The sequence below is a fragment of the Carica papaya genome, chromosome 2, assembly GCF_054855325.1.
Source record: "Carica papaya isolate Zhongbai chromosome 2, ASM5485532v1, whole genome shotgun sequence".
NCBI lineage: Eukaryota > Viridiplantae > Streptophyta > Magnoliopsida > Brassicales > Caricaceae > Carica > Carica papaya.
Window position 1 is genome coordinate 11087010 of NC_142310.1, and position 18995 is coordinate 11106004.

General features: G+C 36.5%; 1 protein-coding gene across 2 annotated transcripts in view; it reads right to left on the reverse strand.

The window, feature by feature from the left end:
- The window catches only part of LOC110815539 (coiled-coil protein), an 80679-nt gene extending 65893 nt beyond the window's left edge, over positions 1–14786 (reverse strand). Inside the window, exons 1-2 of one of the 2 annotated variants that reach the window (XM_088213299.1) lie at positions 14167–14783; positions 9040–9207 (exon numbers count right to left, since the gene is read on the reverse strand). In XM_088213299.1, the coding sequence (XP_088069425.1) occupies positions 9040–9207; positions 14167–14397 (399 nt within the window). In that variant the 5' untranslated portion in view covers positions 14398–14783. Of the gene's footprint in view, positions 1–9039; positions 9208–14166 lie in introns of both variants that reach the window. The other variant, XM_088213300.1, reaches the window with a different exon arrangement.
- Positions 14787–18995: the final 4209 nt, after the last annotated feature.

Here is an 18995-nt window from a genome sequence, read left to right on the forward strand (position 1 = left end):
GGGCAGTGAGATGAAGGAAAGACTAGATCTGGGCATTTTCACCATCCTCATTGTGGCAAGGAGTTACGGTTTTCCATCGAGGGAATGTGGACATCTGCGGCAGCGGTGAAAACCAATGCTTTGAAGGAGAGTCGAGTAGGGTAAACAGGATTCGCAAGGCTATTGGATAGGAAGGTAGATACGAATGGGGGTTCAGGACCTCGAGCCCAGCATGATAAGGGTCCAACTACAAATGAGGGGAGAACGAAAATAAAGGGGGAAGTTCCACGACTTCAGCCCAGTGGAATAGATAGGTATATCAAAATTTGGTGGGTGGAAAAAGGTAAACGGACTGAGAACGCAGGCCCAAGCAGAGCATATTTTAATCCAAAAGGCCCGAACGTGAAATGGATATGGAAGAGTAAAAACAAGTCTCAAGTGGGTTACCCGAAACTGGACGAGAGGGGGAAATGTGAAGGGGACTCGACTGAGAAGCCAAAAGAATTAGGGTTTAGCAAAGACCGAAAGGCAACTGGAGGTAACGAGTCAAATGGCGGATGAGAGGTGGGAGGAGACGATGCAATGGAGGAAAAGGGAGTGGGCTCTTTCATCGAAAGCAGTGGCGATGAAGGGGATCCAATATTTCATTCTGGTAAGATTGGAAGTCTGGATGGCTCGGAAGGAAAAGTAGTGCCATCTATTGGCCAACGTGGGATGCGGGGCTAGAGATGGCACTAACGCCAGTGGAAGAAGCAACGCCTGTGGAAAGGGAGGTTATCACAATGGAGGTGGAACCAGAATCTCCCCAGTGGATGGGGGGGTTCTAGATATTGCTATGAGAATCTATCATGATATAATGGAAGTTACTAATGCAATAGGGCTGTCTTTTGAAGGTCTGCGGGAACAATTGCTAGAGTTCTTCGAATTTACAAGTAGAAAGAGGAAAATACAAAAAAAAAGATAAAGCTCCAAGAACCGAAGAGAAGAGAAAGCAGGAAGGGGGTGAATCTAAAGAGCTGAAGAGACTGCAATCATCTATTAACTATGATTGCAGGAAAAGGAATGACAGGGGAGGAAAGGAGCTGCTAAAACATAAAAATGATAGGTAAAATCGTGTCTTGGAATGTGAGGGGATTGAATGATGCAAAAAAAAAATGGAGGTTGTGAGAGGCTGCTTAAAGAGGTGGAAGAGGAACGTTGTATGCCTCCAAGAGGCGAAAATGGAGTATATTTCTCATGTGGATGTACGGGAGAATATTGGATGTCATTTCCTTCCAGCCTTAGGTGTTGTGGGTGGAGTTCTAGTTATGTGGAAAGAGGAGTTGATTAGAAGCAGAAATGTTAAGGTTGAAGAGGTGACCATCTCTTGTAGTTTTGAGAATGTTAGTAACAGGGAGAGTTGGTGTTTTACTAGTGTTTATTGCAAGGGAAAATAGAGAAGAAAGAATGATCTTATGGAGTGAATTAGAGGATTGTAAGAAGTGGGAGGGTGCTAATTGGGTGGTGGGGGATGATTGCAACATAGTGATGAGAAGAGAGGAGAGATCTAGTGGACAATTTGATGTGGAGTGTGCTAAGGAGTTTATTGAGGCGACGGATAATCTGAAGTTAGTTATTTGCTTCGAATGGGAGAGAGTGGAAGTAGTCGAATGGAAGAAACAGCCCTTCATTTTCCAGAATTGGCAGTCTTTTCATTTGTGCAGATTTTCTAGCTTGTTTGCCAAATTTATTCCAGTAGGTGATGCAAAGGATCACGTTGGACCATTTCCCAATTTGCCTTTCAACTGAGAGCATCCAATGGGCCCCCTCTCCATTCTGGTTGGACAACAAATGGTTAAAAATTGATAGTTTCAGAGATATGGTGGTTAAAACATGGAAAGAGAGTGTCATTGAAGGTACTGCAAGTTACAAAATTGCCTATAAGCTGAAACGTTTGAAAAATGAGATCAAGAAGTGGACGAAGGAGGAGGATTTCAAAGAAGAGTCCAAGATAGAATGTATAATGGCCAATGTGGAGGCTCTGGACAGCAAAGAAGCTAATTTTTGTCTTACAGATAAAGAGAGGAGGCGAGAGAGAGGTTGCGTTTGGAGGCTGGATTTAGATTGAGAATGGAGAAAATATCATGGAGGCAAAAAGCTAAAGAAAAATGGATCAAGGATGGTGATCGGAACACTAAACTTTTCCATGTATTAGCAGCCATTAAAGAAGACACAACTTTGTGGATGAAATGTACATAGGGGGGAACTGTGTGAGGGATAACGGGCCCATGCAGGAGGCTGCAAAGGAATTTTACTGTGATTTGTACAGCGCGGAGGCTGATGTCAGACCCAAGCTTGATCACCTGCAGTTTCACACTCTTGGGCACAGCGAAAGGGAGGGTTTGGAGGTGGCATTTACAAAAGATGAAATCCGGTCTTGTTTGTTTGACTGCAATGGGAACAAGGCACCCGGCCCCAATGACTTTAATATGAAATTCATGCAAGAATTCTGGTTGGTGCTCAAGGATGACATCATGGATTTGTTTGCTGAATTCCATAATAGTGGGAAGTTTGTTAGATCATTAAATTGAACATTTTTTGTTTTAATTTCCACGAGAGAGGGAGCTAAGAGTATTAGTGATTTTAGACCCATAAGTTTAGCAGGTTGCATCTACAAATTAATCTCCAAAGTTTTGTTGAACCGAATGTCTAGAGTATTGGGAAGGTTATCGGCGAGAGTCAATGTGTTCATTGAGGGAAGACAAATCAGGGACGCTATTGTGGTGGCCAATGAGGTTGTTGATGACCTAATTAGTAATAATAACGCAGGCATTTTGTGCAAGTTGAATATGGAGAAAGCTTATGACCGTGTTTATTGGGATTTTGTCAATTACATGTTGGGAATGTTGGGTTTTGGTAAGAAGTGGAGGAAGTGGATTAAAGTGTGTATTTTTACCACATCATTCTTTGTGACGGTTAATGGTGGATCTTTCACGTTCTTTACAGCTCCACGGGATCTTAGACAAGGCGACCCGCTATCTCCTCTTCTCTTCATAATTGTTATGAAAGCTTTTAACAGGATGTTGGAGAGAGCCAAAAAATGTAATTTAATTAGAGAGATTTGGGTGGGGAGGTATAGCCAGAAGGTTGAGGTCTCCCACTTATTTTTTGCGGATGATACATTAATTTTTTGTCAAGCAAAGGAGGAAATGGTGCGAAAATTGGGGGCCATTTTGCTGTGTTTTCAGGTTGTTCGGGACTCAACATCAACTTAAACAAATCTGAGGTTGTAAGGTTCGAAAATAAGGAGGTGATGACTCGTTGACGGGTGTTTTGGGTTGTAGAGCTGCTAATCTACCACTTAAGTATTTAGGTGTTCCGTTGGGTGCAAGATATATGGGGAGATGCTCTTGGGATCCGGTGATTAAGATTGTTGAGAGAAGGCATGCAAGTTGGAAGAGAAATTTCCTTTCAAAGGGAGGTAGGCTCACCTTGGTGAAGAGTGCCCTCTCAAGCATTCCCATTTATCAACTCTCAATCCTGAAAATTCCTGTTAATGTTGCCAAAAAATTATAAAGAATCCAGCGTAGATTCCTTTGGGAGATAATGATCAGAGAAGAAGAATACATCTTGTGAATTAGAAGGAGGTTAAGAAATCTTTGCGGGAGGGGAGTTTTGGGTATTAGATCCCTTATCCAAATGAATAGGGCTTTGCATGGAAAGTGGTATTGGAGATATTTGTGTGAGGGGGTTAGGCAGTGGAAGCATGTGATTGAGGTGGGATGCGGATCGTGGGATGGGAGAGCTGAGCGGGGAGGTTGTGGGGGTAAATATAGCACTGGCTTTGGAAGGAGATTAGTGAAGAAAGTAGGTACTAGCGAGATTGGGTTAAATGGAAGGTGGGAAAAGGAGATAAGGCGTTGTTTTGGAATGATACTTGGCTAGATGGAGGCTGTTTCATGGACAGATTCCCTAGAATTTTTGGGATTGCTACGAACAAGACTACCAGAGTGGAGGAGATGTGGTGTTGGGATGGTGGTGTTGGGATGTGGAATGTAATGGGAGGTAAACAAGTATGAGGATCTTTTGCTGCTCCTATCTAACATTTGCTTAACCGTTGATAGTGATAAGCTGAATTGGAAGCCTAAGAAAAATGGGGTCTTCTTGGTGAGATCCTATTATGACCTTGTGGCTGGGGAGAGCTGGCAGGTAACTCACTTTCCTGCTCGTCAGATTTGGAGGGTGCAAGCTCCCCCTTAGATTGTGTTTTTTGCTTGCGAGGCCAGTAGAAATTGCATATTAACAGTGGATAACCTAATGAGAAGGTGTATGTCAATGGTGAACAGGTGCTGTATGTGCAAATGTCAGGCAGAATCATGTAACCATCTCCTCCTACAATGTTCGGCTGTTTATGAGCTTTGCTGTTCGATCCTTAGACTGTGTGGGGTGTGCTGGGTTATGGCTGGGTCTGTGTGTGAGGAACTAGGGGCCTGTAGGGGTGTGGGCAGGGGGAGAAATAAGGGAATCAATCTTATTCCAGTCACTTTCTTTTGGATTGTGTGGAAGGATCGTAATGCAAGGATTTTTGAACGAAAAGAAACTGATATTACAAAAATTAGGGACAGATAGTTTCACCTTTTTGGATCGATAATTTCGGATCATGATATGTATTGGGTGGATGATTTTGGGTATATAATAGATTACCTGACAACAACGTAACTATTTTATACATGGGTTACACCCCCTTGGTGCACTGTTTTGTACATTTTTTACGTTTTTATTTCAAAAAAAAACTATCTGCATTGACTATTCCCATGAAGGTTGCTAAAAAGTTAGATAATATTCATGTCATTTCCTTTCAGGAAATGATGAGAGGAGCATGAAATCTCATCTGGTCCATTGGGATGAGGTGAAGAGGCCTTTGAAGATAGGGGATTTGGGATTTAGATCATTTGTTGACATGAACAAGGAATTGCAAGGAAAGTGGTTATTGAGGTATCTTTCGGAGGAGGGAAGGTTATGGAGTAGAGTTATCAAGGCTCATCGAGTTGGAGGGGTAGAGAGAGGGGTTGGTAGAGAGGTTTTGAGGTCTCATGGGATGGATTTATGGAAGAATATAGGCTCGGGGAGTTATAAGACAAAAAGGAACAATAGAATAATAATAATAATAAATAATCAAAAAAGTGGATTATTATACATCTATTTCGTTTAGAAAGATGAATAAGTCCATTTATTTAGTTCTACATTTCTTGTATCTATTAGATATATATATATTCACTTAGATATACTTATATATAATATACAAATTCAAATTATTATAAGATAAGATATCTTTAGAATTAAGAATATAACAATAACAGGTACAAATATGAAATTGAGGTATCCATTCTATGACAAACTTACCCTCTATTTTTGTAGACAATAGTTTTTAGAGTTCATTCAATGGAAACTTGGGAGGGGTAATAAAATCCGCTTTTGGGATGACAAATGGATTGGAAGAGCTAAGAATATATTCTCAAGAATATATATTATCACTCATAGGAAAAATATTGTGGTGGAGGATGTGTTCGGTGGGGAAGATAGTAGTAGTAGGTTGAACTTGAACTTGTCAAGAAATCTTAATGATTGGGGGATTGAAGAATTTGAGGCATTGCTCCAGCTATTGTCCAATGTGCAACCGTGTGACAATAGGGAAAAGTGATGTGGAAACTGAAGAAGCATGGAGAGTTCCATCGCAAATCGTTCTATAACCACCTGGTTAAAAGGGACGAGGATGTTGTCCGGTTTTCGGCAAACATATATGGAAAGTGAAGGCACCTCTAATAATTGCTTTTTTTGCATGGGAAGCGGTTCAAGAATGTCTTCTTACCTTTGACAAGTTAATGAGAATGGGCAAAATCATGATTAATGGTTGCTACTTGTGCAAGAAAGCAGCCAAATCTTGTAATCACATCTTTTTTTGGTATCCAGTGGTGTATAATATTTGGACTATGGTCTAAGGACTGCTGAGTTTCAACTGGGTTATTGTGAGTGCAGTTAAGGATTAGGGTTGGAGTGACATTTGTAAAAACAAGAAAATTGTAAAGTTTATTCCTTTAACTATCTTTTAGGTGGTGTTGAAAGAAAGGAACAATAGAACATTTGAACGGTGTAAGGGGGATATGGTCAAAATTAGAAATAGGTGGAGACATGTTTTTGGGTCTTTAATTTTGGATCATGAAATATATGGATGGGAGGATTTTAGGAAGGTCATTGACGTTCTAACTAAGATATAAATATTTTGTAAATGAATGGCACCCTCTTGGTGCCAAATACTTAATATACGTTCTGTTATCTCAAAGAAAAAAAAAATTGCCAAGCTGGGAATAGATAATTTCTATTCACCAGTTTGAGAGAGAGTTTTAAGAAGTATATATTAAGGTAAAGAGTAGTAATATACCCCAACTTTTGTGATCTTTGTAATTAATATTGTTTTCTTTTATTGTTACTATTCACTTGTATATACAGAACCCTAATGTTCAATGAAAGAAACATAACTATTGTTTCACAGTCAGCACAATAACTTCTATACCCTTTGCCAAAGTATCCAAACCAAGAACAAGAAGACAAGAGAAAACAAAATTTGTGCCAATAATTAGTGAGAATGACCTACAGAGCTACCAAAGACACCTCCAAATGCAAACGAGCAGCCTGGTTTACCCTCACTGTAGCAACTCTACGTGCATTTCTCATCCCTAAAAGAAGACAAGGTCTCATAAGAAGAAGATTACACATACCTATCGTGATGCGGGGGGTATAGGGAGGATCATCTTGACTCCTGGACCTCAACTCGCATGCAATCAAAAGACTTAACCATCTAAATTCTTCTCCTTACTTGAATCTATACCCATCTATATGGCATGCAAAAACAAGATAATAGGAAAATAAAAAGAGAAGGAAAGACGTCACGGCTCACCCGATAAGTCGATCCCAACTCCTCAGCTCAACAAAAATTCAAGAAGTTCCCTATCTTTGAAGAACTTGAAGAACATTCAAAGAAATTAGTCTCACCTAATTCTGAAGAAAGCAAAAGCTTTAATTTTATTAATCTCAAAGTTGTGTTTACAACCTATAAACTTAAACTTTTATGTAGACTTTTTTTTTTTGGAATATAAACCTTTATGTACACTTTTATTTACTAATTCTAATTAGAATAGGATTACAAATTCCTATCCAAACTCTTAAACTTAATTTATCAAGAAAATAAATACAAAAATAATTAAATAATTATGTCTTATCTTAATCCTAAAATAATAATTAATTAATTTTATGGATAAAATTTAACATTAAAATATTAATAAAATAATACTAGATAAATCTTCTCCTTATCTCTATATTTTTTATGTGCCTTTAAACTCCTTGTAGACTTCAAGTTGATGAAAAATTCTTTTTGGAAAATTTGCTATAAAATTCACATGTGGAAATAGGATCAAGGAAGTCCCCGTTGTTGCCCACATGCCTTGAATTTGTTTTGAATGAGTAGAAATCTGCAGGTGAATCGGATTGGAAAGAAGAGAAGTAAGAGTCCAGGCTGTCCACGCGTGCAGGTTTGCTGCTGTGAGCATGTAGCGCGCGCTGGAGGCCTTCTCGCTCGCGTGCGGCTTATGCACGTGTGCGGGACTGGCTGTCCGCACAAGCACGCCCTGTGCATGTTCTGCTGCATGCAGGAGCTGTTTTCCCGCATGCGTGCATGCGGCCCCTCCTTGGCCGCGGCCTGCTTTTGGCCAGAAGGCCTTGATGCTCTCTCTCGGGTAACACTAACATTTTAATCTCACTTGGGATTTAACTTTCTTTGAGGACACTTGGTCCATGAAATCATCCCATTTAGGAAAGTATTCAGGGATGGAGTTACTTTCCTTTTCAGGATGCCCCAGCTTAGGAAACTGAATTTACTTTCCTGTTTGATCCAATCTTGTTTAGGAAACAAAAAGACTTTCAAATTGCTTGCCTGTCTAGGACGAAACATACGGGAATCCGTGCAGGAAAAGGATTTTCCTAACATATGCGCGGATCTGCGTCCACATATTGTGCGGCGTGCGTGTGCGCCGTCTTTGCTCTTGCTCGTGTGTGCTGCACGCCTTTCTTCTCGTACGGTTGCAAACTCGCGGATAATTATCCTGCGGAACTCTTGATTACTACAGGATATCTCCTTGATACGGGATTGCATCATCAGAACTAAATTTGAGCCTCCTGAGATCACATCATATGGTATTTTTCATTCAGAAAAATACCCTTAATAGGCCTAGGCTTGAAGGAAGAGGTTTATTAACGGGCTTTAAAAACCTCACCCACTTGCGCATCTCAAAGGATGAAGCTTTCAACATCAGCTTCAGGAGATTGGGGTTGATCAAGACCTTGCTTCAATCCAAGCAGCATCCTATGGGTTATATTTCTCATTTTGAAATCCAAAAGTCCTTTTCCTTTTCCATAGAGGTCGGATAGACACTTGGAACTCATAGCTATTCTAATATAGTTTTTCTTTTCTTTATTCATCATTCTTTTGGAGGATCTCTTGTCCTCTTGTTGTATAAGTTTCTTTCTTTCATCTGATAATGTTTCTTTCTCCTAAAAAAACCATCAAATTTTTATCTATATGAAGTCTAGAGAGTTTTGAAATAAATCTTTGCTTACTTAACTTTTGGTAGTGGCTAGATTCATGCACATGAGATTGGCGTAAGGGACAGCTCCTAAGCTAGCAAAATTGGAAGAAGCTTCACACCGAAAAAATAAGTAAATAAATAAATAATTTTTAGGGGTTTAGCTTGGACAAAAATCAATGGTTCTAGATGTCGAATATTATTATGAAGAAAGGACATTATTTTTTTTACACTCATGAAGAAAGGTCATTATGACCTTTCTTCAAAATATGGCAGCAGCAACAAGCAAGTTGTTCCATCCTATTATGTAAAATAAATATAAAAACAGTAGTTGACATTGTCGTAGTACATGCATGAACAATCTATCATACAAAAAGTTGATATACAAGTAAAAAGAAAAATATTTGAAACACTCTCTGACAAACTAACACCCACTTACACGCACCTCATCATAGAAATCCTCCTCTAGCTCCTCCACAACTTCGTCATCAGGTCTACTTCCATATATTGAGCTTAATTCTTTGGAACTCGATGGGAGACTGAATCTTTGGTGAGGCGGCAAGCCAGCAAGAGCACGAGCAACAGCAGCTGCTGCTGCAGCTCGAGCCGGAACCTATGAAGGAAACAAAACATATATATGATCTAAAATGTTCATAATTTAATCAAGTTCAGATATGTCAGCAAAAATTGCAAGCAAAAGCAAACAAGTTAAACCATTCTTTTTGAGTTATATAGCATTTTGATAATTTGTGTTCTATGTCCCTTGCTACACTTACAAAAATACAATGGTAGAAGAATTATAGAAACACTACTACTACTACTACTATTATTACTATTCAAAGTATAAATATTTTAAATGTATATTCCTAAACTGTAAGTAGTTTAGTTTTGTTTTCATCATAGTCTCAAATAGTTAAGATTTATGTTCTAGATTAACTATTAAAATTTCTCCTATTTAATTAAGAATGTATTTATTAGTCTAGCATTAGATTTCCCTTTTTGTGATTGTCGTTCCATTAGGATCAATTTACGAATACTACAAATATGCAAGCCCTATGGGTTTCCAGTAGATATTTAATTTTTAATAGATTTCATATTCTTCAATGAATGATCTTCCTTTTGATGGATTTAAGGAATCTTACCTTATGGTGGATTTCAGGAACCCCCAGCATTTCAAATTCTAGATTATGTTAGGCCTCTGGTTTATGGGATGGCCAAGTGGCTTGAATATGATTGCAGAGAGGTAGGGAAAAGAGAAGAGATGAGAGAGCGTACGGAGAGTAGACTGCAGGGAGCAGAGGAAGAGGAACAGAAATAGGAAGAATAGAATTTGCTTAGATATTTCTAATAATTTATTTGCTTCCCTTGAAAGCAAATCTTGTTGTTTTGAGGAAATAACCATGCGGTACCCAAGTAGAGTTTTCATAAAGAAAGAAGTATTGTTAGAAAGAAATGGAAAAATACAATAAATATCCCCCAAAAAGAAAAGGATGAGAAAAAAACAAAAAAGGAGAAAACTGACAAAACTCAAAAGAGTAGTTGGCTAATCTCTATGCAAAGTAAACAAAGAATAATGTTTAAGATGCCCATGCACCCCAAAAGACACCGAAAAGGACAACCTATTCAAAGGATCAAAAAAGGGAAAGACTGACCTTTATACCTTGCATTCATCTCAACTAAATGATCCAAAGACTAGCAAAAATAGCCCGTGACACAACTCTTTCACCTCTTTCTATAAAGTCCATGAACCCTTTCATCTACAGATCTATGACCATTAAACCAAATATTTACGTATGAAACCATCTTGGCAAAGAAAAGCATTCCATTAGTGATAAGCATTCCAAGTGATAATCATTTTATCAGGCTTACCTCTTGGCTACCTTTCGGGCTACTTGGAAAGAGATGAACAATAGGGTTTTTGAGAGTAGAGAAACTAAAGTTTGATAGTTCTAAAGATTCACGGTTCCAGACTTGTAAGTTTTTTTGTTAGCTGCCAGCCATTGTATTCTCGCGAAGATTTTAGAGACCTTATAAATACTTTTTGTATACAGGCGCCCTTTGAATATATTAAGTTTTTCCTCTCAAAAAAAAAATTATGTAACCATCTTGGTGAAGCAAAATGCTTCCTTCCCCATTTAATGCCCATCTATTCTTCTCATTTCAAACAAATCAAAAATCAATAAGAAACTATTAATAAGATAGCAATAGGGTATCACCCATATACAATATATTTAGAAATCAGTTAGTGTATATATGACATTCCGAAAATCTTCCAACTTATAAATGTCATGCCCCAAAATCAAAGAGTCAAAATAATGTAACCATCTATCCATAATTTTAGACATCTCTCCTTATATCCCCTCAAAACCCTACTATTCCTCTCTTTCCAAATCACCCAAAAAATGATCAAAGGATTACAATTTTTTTTTTTTTTACACGTTCCCTCCCAAGCCCAAATCTCATCTCTCACCAAACTTATCATCACCCAATTTATCTCTAGTAAATCACAAGCCATTGTCCAGAGATCATACGCAACCGAGTACCATAGGAGAATAATGCACCTCTCTTGCACAAATAACAACCATTCACCATGTTTTTCACCTTCTCATCAGTTTATCAATAGTCAAAATAAATTTTTTTTCTGCTTCCTAAGCAAAAAGGGCAATTCTTGGAAGAATCTTTACTTTTCATATATGATTAGCAGGGAACTTGACCACCTCTTCCACCTCGCTTGCAACCAGATGATTATAAAAAGAATTAACAGTCAATTCCCATTCTTCTTCAATTTCCAAACAAGCTAATCCCTATTATCGTTTAAGTGCACAATGGACAGGAGCTGTAACAATGTTTCATACTCTTCAATCACCCAATCATTAAGATTTTTATTCACATTCGCTGACCACTCTCTGCCTCCATTCCCCTCTTTGTTAGCTTCCACAATACAAATATTCATTGATTGTGTTATGACATAAATCCGCAAAAAATGGAGCTCAAGGCTTCCCCTTCCAACCCTCACCTATCCATAAGAGAATACTATTCCCCCTATCCAGCTTCCACTTGATAAAATCTTGGAATTTTTTTCTCTCCATGCTTATCTTTTTTCATAACCCCAACCCATGTGGTCCATCCACATCTCTAGCAATCCCTCCTCCCTCGATACACCTCCAATGAGCTTCCACAACCTATCCTTCTCCCTCATATACCTCCAAATTCATCTTCCTTGAAGAGTAATATTCATGTCAACATAAGATCTTAGCCCCAAGCCCCCTTTCTCTAAAGGCAATTTCACCTCCTCCCACTTCACTAGGTGAAATCTTCTTCTCCCCTCTTCATCACCCCAAAGAAAACGGCACTGAATGGCTTCCAATTTTCTCGCTACCTTCACCGATATTGTCAAATTATACAGGTAGTGCATAGGAAGATTAGTCAAAGTGTTTTTTATGAGAGTTAATCTTCCACCCTTAGACAAAAAATTTCTCTTCCACCATACTAGTCTTCTCTCAAATATCTCAATCCCAGATTCCCAGCTCCTCACATCTTTATACTTAAACCCCAGTGGAAGGCCAAGATACTTGGTAGGGATATTAACAATTTTGCATCCCAAAAACTCCTATTAAGTTCTCCTCATCCCTCTTATCAACAATTTGCATCATTTCTGATTTTTTCAAACTAATGTTCAGTCTGGATACTACTTGAAAGCACAAGAGAACAAACCTTAAGTTAACATCATCTTCTCCTTTGGTTGACAAAAAATCATAGCATCCTTTGCAAAGAATAGGTAAGAAACCCCCGTCTGTCAATCCCCTCTTCCCACTACCACACCCCTCGAAAGTTCAAACTCCTTTGCTCTCTCCAACAATCTATTTAATGCTTCGATAACTATAATAAACAAATGAAGAGAAAGTAGATCTCTCTGTCTTCGACCTCTAGACGCCTTAAAGAAAACAGAAGGTCCACCATTAACTATCACAGCAAAAGAAAAAGTCGTAATACACGAATACATCCAGCTCCTCCACTTCTGGCCAAAACTAATCTCCCTAGCATATAGTCTACAAATTCCCAACTAACATAATTGTATGTCTTCTCCATGTCTAACTTGCATAGGATCTCATCCCTCTTGTTGTCCACCAAGTCATCAACCACTTCATTTGCTACCAAGATTGCATCCAAAATCTGTCTTCCCTCACAAAAACGTGTTGACTCTCCCAATCACATCTCTTAGCACCTTAGCCAATCTCTTATCCGAAACTTCTTATATAAGTTTATAAATGTACCAACCAAACTGATTGGCCAGAAATCTTTGATATTTTTCGCACCTTCCACTCTGGCAATAAGTACCAAAAAAGTAAAATTTAAAAATTTCACAAAAGAGCCTGATTCATGCAACTCACTGAAAAACTCCAGCATATTCCCTTTGACAACATGCCAAAATTCTTGTAGAAATTCCATGTTAATCAACATTGCATCCTTGAGACCATCTAGAATCTTTTTTTCAGAGAACTCTTTCTCTAGATTGACTCCATTTTTCTCACTCAATTCCTTGAATTCTAATCCATCTAGTCTTAGCCTTCTCTCAAATTCTTCCTCATACAATTTATAGAAGACGCCTTGGGATTTATCTCTCATTCTCTCATTTGCCCTTATGTTGCTATCATCAATCATCAACTCCTCCATATAATTACACATTCTCCTATGACTGGCCAAGCAATGAAAGTACCTTGGGCTTTATCTCTCATTCTCTCATTTTCTCACTTCCTCTTGGTAATGATTTATACTACACTTTTTTCTTTCAAAAAAAATGGAAAAGCTATTTAAACAATTTTTCTGATGTCCAAGAGTGGCATCCTCTTGGTTTCTCTGCTTATGTCATTATTCTATCAGAAAGAGCCACAAGGACATAATCTGCTGAACCGTACAACTTGGCAATTGAAAAATACACAATTCAAGGAGCTTATATCTCATAGCGCCTAACAAAACAAATATTCTAATAACTATAGACAAAATCCAATATCAACACCAAGCTAAAATTAAGTGATCAATCTCAAGAGTCACTACTTAAACCAGCAAACACAGACTTCATAGACTGCTGATTTATTTTAGAATACTTCAGAGATAGGTAAATTAGCTGAAGTTGCTCTTTGCTCCTTAATTTAAAAAGAAAAAGAAAGAAAGAAAAAAGAGAGAGAGAGAGAGAACAGTTTTTTTCCTCTTTTGATAGTGAAAAAAGAAAATGGTTATTGTTAAAGTGCATCCACACACGCCATGTCTCAAAGACTCAATAATAACACTGAAGACTAAAGAGTGTAAACAAAGTTTGTAAACCTCGGCAACCCTAAGCAGACAATAGTCCGTGTAGCAGCAGCAAGCAACTGTGACGTTCACTAAATTTGAGTGGAAATGAATTATTTCTATTCAGCTTTGAAACAAAATTAAGTTTCCAGATAAGTTTCACTCCTCATTAAGCCTAACCCAAAATTCCATCGAACCAAACTAAAAAGACCCTGGATCTACCTAATCAAAGCAGAAAAGTCCATCGAATTAACTCAAAAAAGAAAAAAAAAAATTGAATCACCTCGGGGCGATCAGAAGAAGCAGAAGGTAAGAGTCCAAGAGATCTCGCAGACCGAACGGAGCTGAGTATCTTCTCTCCGACCTTGGACAAATCCATTCCGCCTCCTTGGAGGAATAAAAAAGGAACCAAGAAGAAAACCCTAGAGCTCTCGAATCCACCCTCACTCAAATCACCATTGAACAGATACGGATTCCCCAAAACACTCCCGAATGGGAACAGATTTGGTTGCATCTCAACTCCAGACTCCAAGATCACACCATGCAACCTCCATCTGAGAAACTACCTGTGTTGTTCCTGTTCCTGTTCCTGTTGTTTTGGGAGATCTGATTTGGGCGTTTCCTCCGTTTGTTTCCTTCCCCTAATGGATTTTCGAGGAGTCAATAAATAATGTGAAGCAGAATTCTTAGGTGGTGATGTTTCCACGACGTAGGATCTGTTAGGTGGAATTTTCTCTTTGCGGGACTGAGAAAGGTACTGCTCTGGTTCATGGATTTTGTACTCTTCCAAGTTCTAACTAGATAACAGATTTTCGTTTCAGAGTGAAGACAATAACAGTGAAACAAATCTACAAAGCAATGACATGCTATAGCCCTCAAGGCAAGGCTTGACTTGTTGAACTGTTTGAAATGGAAGGTAACAAGATGAAATTAAGAAGAAAAAAAAAAAGATTATTTAATTAGTTTATTTTATAAATTAATTTAAAGAATTTATAAATGTAATTAGATTATTTTAATTATTTATTAAATTATTTATAGCTCAAATGAGTTAATAATTACTCTAAAATTAAATAGAAAAGAAGAAAAAATGGTTTATATGTTTAAATGTTTAAGAATGATGTGAAGTGAAAAGAAAAATAAAATTGATAATGTGTAAAGATAATAATAGTAATCTTATTTTTGTAAGGATGGTAAAATAAATGAGGTCAATTGTGCCAATCAACTAAATTATATTTTACATTGATTTTTATCACTCTTTTTTTTTCCAATTTTTTATTTGATTCAATTATATGTTATTTTAGTTATATTTAAATGAGTATCTTGTACTTAGTTTGATATCACATCTATTATGTATTATAGATCCAAAATACTCACTTGGTATTTTTTATTTTTTAAATAATTTCAAATTTTCAAATAATTTTTAAATATAAAAATAAAATTAATCTGATAATATATATAGTAATTATCTATTTTTTAAATATCAAAATATTTTTTAATTTTTAGTTAAATACTAATTACACAACAAATAATTTTTGAATTTAAACATAAAAATTAATAATAATTACAAAAGATCTTAACCTGTAATTTCATTTTAATTTAACAAAGAATCGTATCTTACTTTTGTAAAAACTCAAATCCCTATCAGGAATTTTGATCGTAATAATCCAATAATAGTAAAATAAATAATACTTAAATTTTTTATTTATCGGAAACATTTATAGTTTAGATGTTACATTTTTTGCACGTTTAACTAAAACGCCCAAATCGGGTTACGGAAATGCTTTAGAACTTAAACGAAAAAGAAAACATTAACGATAAATATGATTAACTTCCATTTAGAATTGACAAACCAGAAGAGGTAATCCTTTAGCTGGTTTTTTGTTGTTCAATATTCGGGTCTTGGTCGTTCTGATTTAAAATGGTTAATAACAAAGATAGTGAACTACACTAACTCAGTAAGAATATCAACATCTTACCATTGATACAGAAAATTAAATGATTGTAGAAAACATAAAACGATCAATTGAGCACACTTTTAATAAAACTCGAATGCTAGTGTATTCATTACTCGTTTCACTGAAAATATTAGTTTTTTCTTAATTAACCTGTAACTTATCAAATGTCATATATTAAGATAAAAATCAGAATAACAATCTAACAGTATATATTTCAAAAGACATAATATTTGACTTTTCAATATTTTTTCAAAGTCGAATTCCTTACCATATTCATCATTTTTCTATCATTTTACCTTTCCCTACCGATGTCACTAGGGGTTTCTAAGAATCTTCACTACATGCGGATACAAACATTTTATTTGTAATTAATCGGTCGTCCCACACCCCGTCCATTAATATGTGCCACACAAAAAAAATCATCTCAATACCCCATCCGGTATGAGAGACACTTATAAACTCCCAACCTCACCTAGTATAGGACTTTCTAGTCCTGTACAACTGAGGATAACATCCATGGTAGGGTTCATCCTATATACCAAGTCCGTACACTCTTTCTTATGACACTTGATAAATTCTTTTATTCAACAAAGTTAGTTTACGCATGCATATTTTTTATTATTATCTAGCCACCAATAATGCATAATACTCATATTTCAAAAAATACAAGTGAACAAAATTCATGTTTCGAAATTTATTAAAAATAAAATCATAAGTAAAAAATAGAATAAAATATCATAATAGAATAGAGATATCATACGTTGCGATAACATGGATAGTAAAATAAAACGATAAGTTAAAATGGAATTGAGTAAAGCGAAATGTGATAATGAATCAAAATGAAATAAAATCTAACGATTCAATCGACGTGATTAATACGTTGGTTTTAAATTGATAAAATGGAAGAAAAATGAAAATGGGAGATTAAAATAAAATAAAGTAAAAACATGCAACAAACTAATAAAAAACATGCAATAACTAGTTACTGACTCCATCGGCAACCTGAATTTAATTAATCAAGAGATCGTCAACTATTTATAATTTTCTATTTATTATTAATTTAGTTTTAATTTAACTATCATAGGAAAAAAAAATGGTGAAAGATTCTTATACTGGGTCGGTGTCTAAAATACCATCTTTTTCACCACGGCTCCTGACAGTTCTCGATTTTTGGATTTCTTAGGTTTTCTTGATAAGATTGAAAACTTACATCAAAATGGCATGAAAGTATGCAAGGAACAGCGAAAAAAGTAAAAAATCTCACTGGGCATCGGGTTAGGGTTCTGGTGCGGCAGTGTCGTCATGCTCCGCCCTGGTCCTCTTTCTCTGGTGGTTCTTCCTCTTGGTCAAACCAGTTTTGGCCGATTCTTGGTGAAATTTTATTTAAATCGTGGTTAGGGAGTGTTTTTCTGCGAAAGGATAAGAGAAATAAGGATTTACTAGTGGTTTTAGTCATCCGGTGCGGCGGCTCAACCGAGCTCTGTTGTTCCTTCTTTGCAGTTTGCAGCTTCTCTTAGTCACTCTGCATCGGAAACGTATTAGATGTTTAAGAACGGACAAACATAAAGAAAATACGGTTTATTAGAGTGTTTTCGATGTTCTGGCATAGTGGCGTCGGCGTTCCTCCAGTGGCTGAATCCCCTTCCAGCCGCTTTCTTCTCTGGTGGATGCGTCGGCTAGAGTTTGGGGAGCCGAGTAAGAGAGGTTTAAAAACCTCTCCTTCTTCAATCTGGGTTATTCGTGTGGGTCCACGTGGCGCAACAGATACCATTTGATCACGCTTATTTGATGAACGAATCCGGACTATTCGATTAGAGATACACAAGTCATTCGATTAATCCTATTTGGAGAATTAACTTAGATCGTTCGTGCGCACGGGAGTAGCCCTGAGCTGTTAGATCGGTCTGACACGCGGATTGCCAGCATGACTTCTCGCGTGGAGCCTGTGTCGGTGTGTCCACTAAAACTTGACAATAGAATTGTCAATAAATTGACAATATATATGATCAAGATGACAATAAATTGACAATATAAATAATTATTTATTATAAATTAAATGACTGTATCTTTAATTATATTGAAATCACTAAAACTTTCTTTTATAGCTAAAGCACTATGATTCATGTTAGTTTTTATATTAGAATTTTGACTTTCACTACTATTTCTATTTTCACCCTATTTTCCAAACACATCATGCATTGCTGTTGAACTTTGGAGGGGCTAACAAGCTTAAGGACCTCTTTTTGAATACCGGGTATAGCTTGACTACAAAAGTATAGTGTCATTCATGTTTGAACATTTACTTCTATACATGACAACAAAACACTCATTTAATGCACATTAAATGCATCGTACAATGCTCAATAAAATTGATGAGCATTCGCAATATTTGGACAATAGAATCACTTGACATATAGGGTTAGGACCATTTTTTAAGCACTAATAATATTCCCATTTAACAAAACTCTTGTAGTTAACGTAGCAATTACTTAAACTAAGAAGGTTTTTCCATTAATTAGAGGTCTTCAATTGTGTTATTTTATGCGTTTGTTAAGTCTCTCCCACGTAAAAGTTCTTATATATTAAATAAAAAGTAAGTCATATAAAAATCTAAAAATTTTATTAAGAACATGTTTAGTAGAGTATATACCTATATCATGAGTAGTAAAAATGCAATTAAAAATAAAACAAAATTATTTTAATTGTAGATATTGAAATGATAAAAAAATTATCAAAATATATTTGTTTCTTAATGAATAAATATTAAATTTGAAATAATTATTTTTTAATTTTAATAATGTTTAAATCATTTAAAATATCTCTTCCCCTTTCTTCTCCCCATTTTTTTTCCCTCCATCTCCTCATCCGCTACCCTCTCTTTTGGCTCTAGACTTCCACTATTGAGCATCTCCAATGGTTTCTTCTGATATTATTTGTTCTTTATTAACATTAAGATAACTAGAAAGAGCTTGTGTGTGTGTGTGTGTGCGCGCCCGCGCCCGCGCCCGCGTGTGTAGGCTTTCTCAATTAGAGGTTATGTGTATGTGTGTTGTGAAAGAGTGTGTATGTATGTATAAAATATATATGCATATATAAAAAAATTTCTACTCCCATTATCCCTTCTCTTATCTGAATCAATAATCGAATTACCATCTTT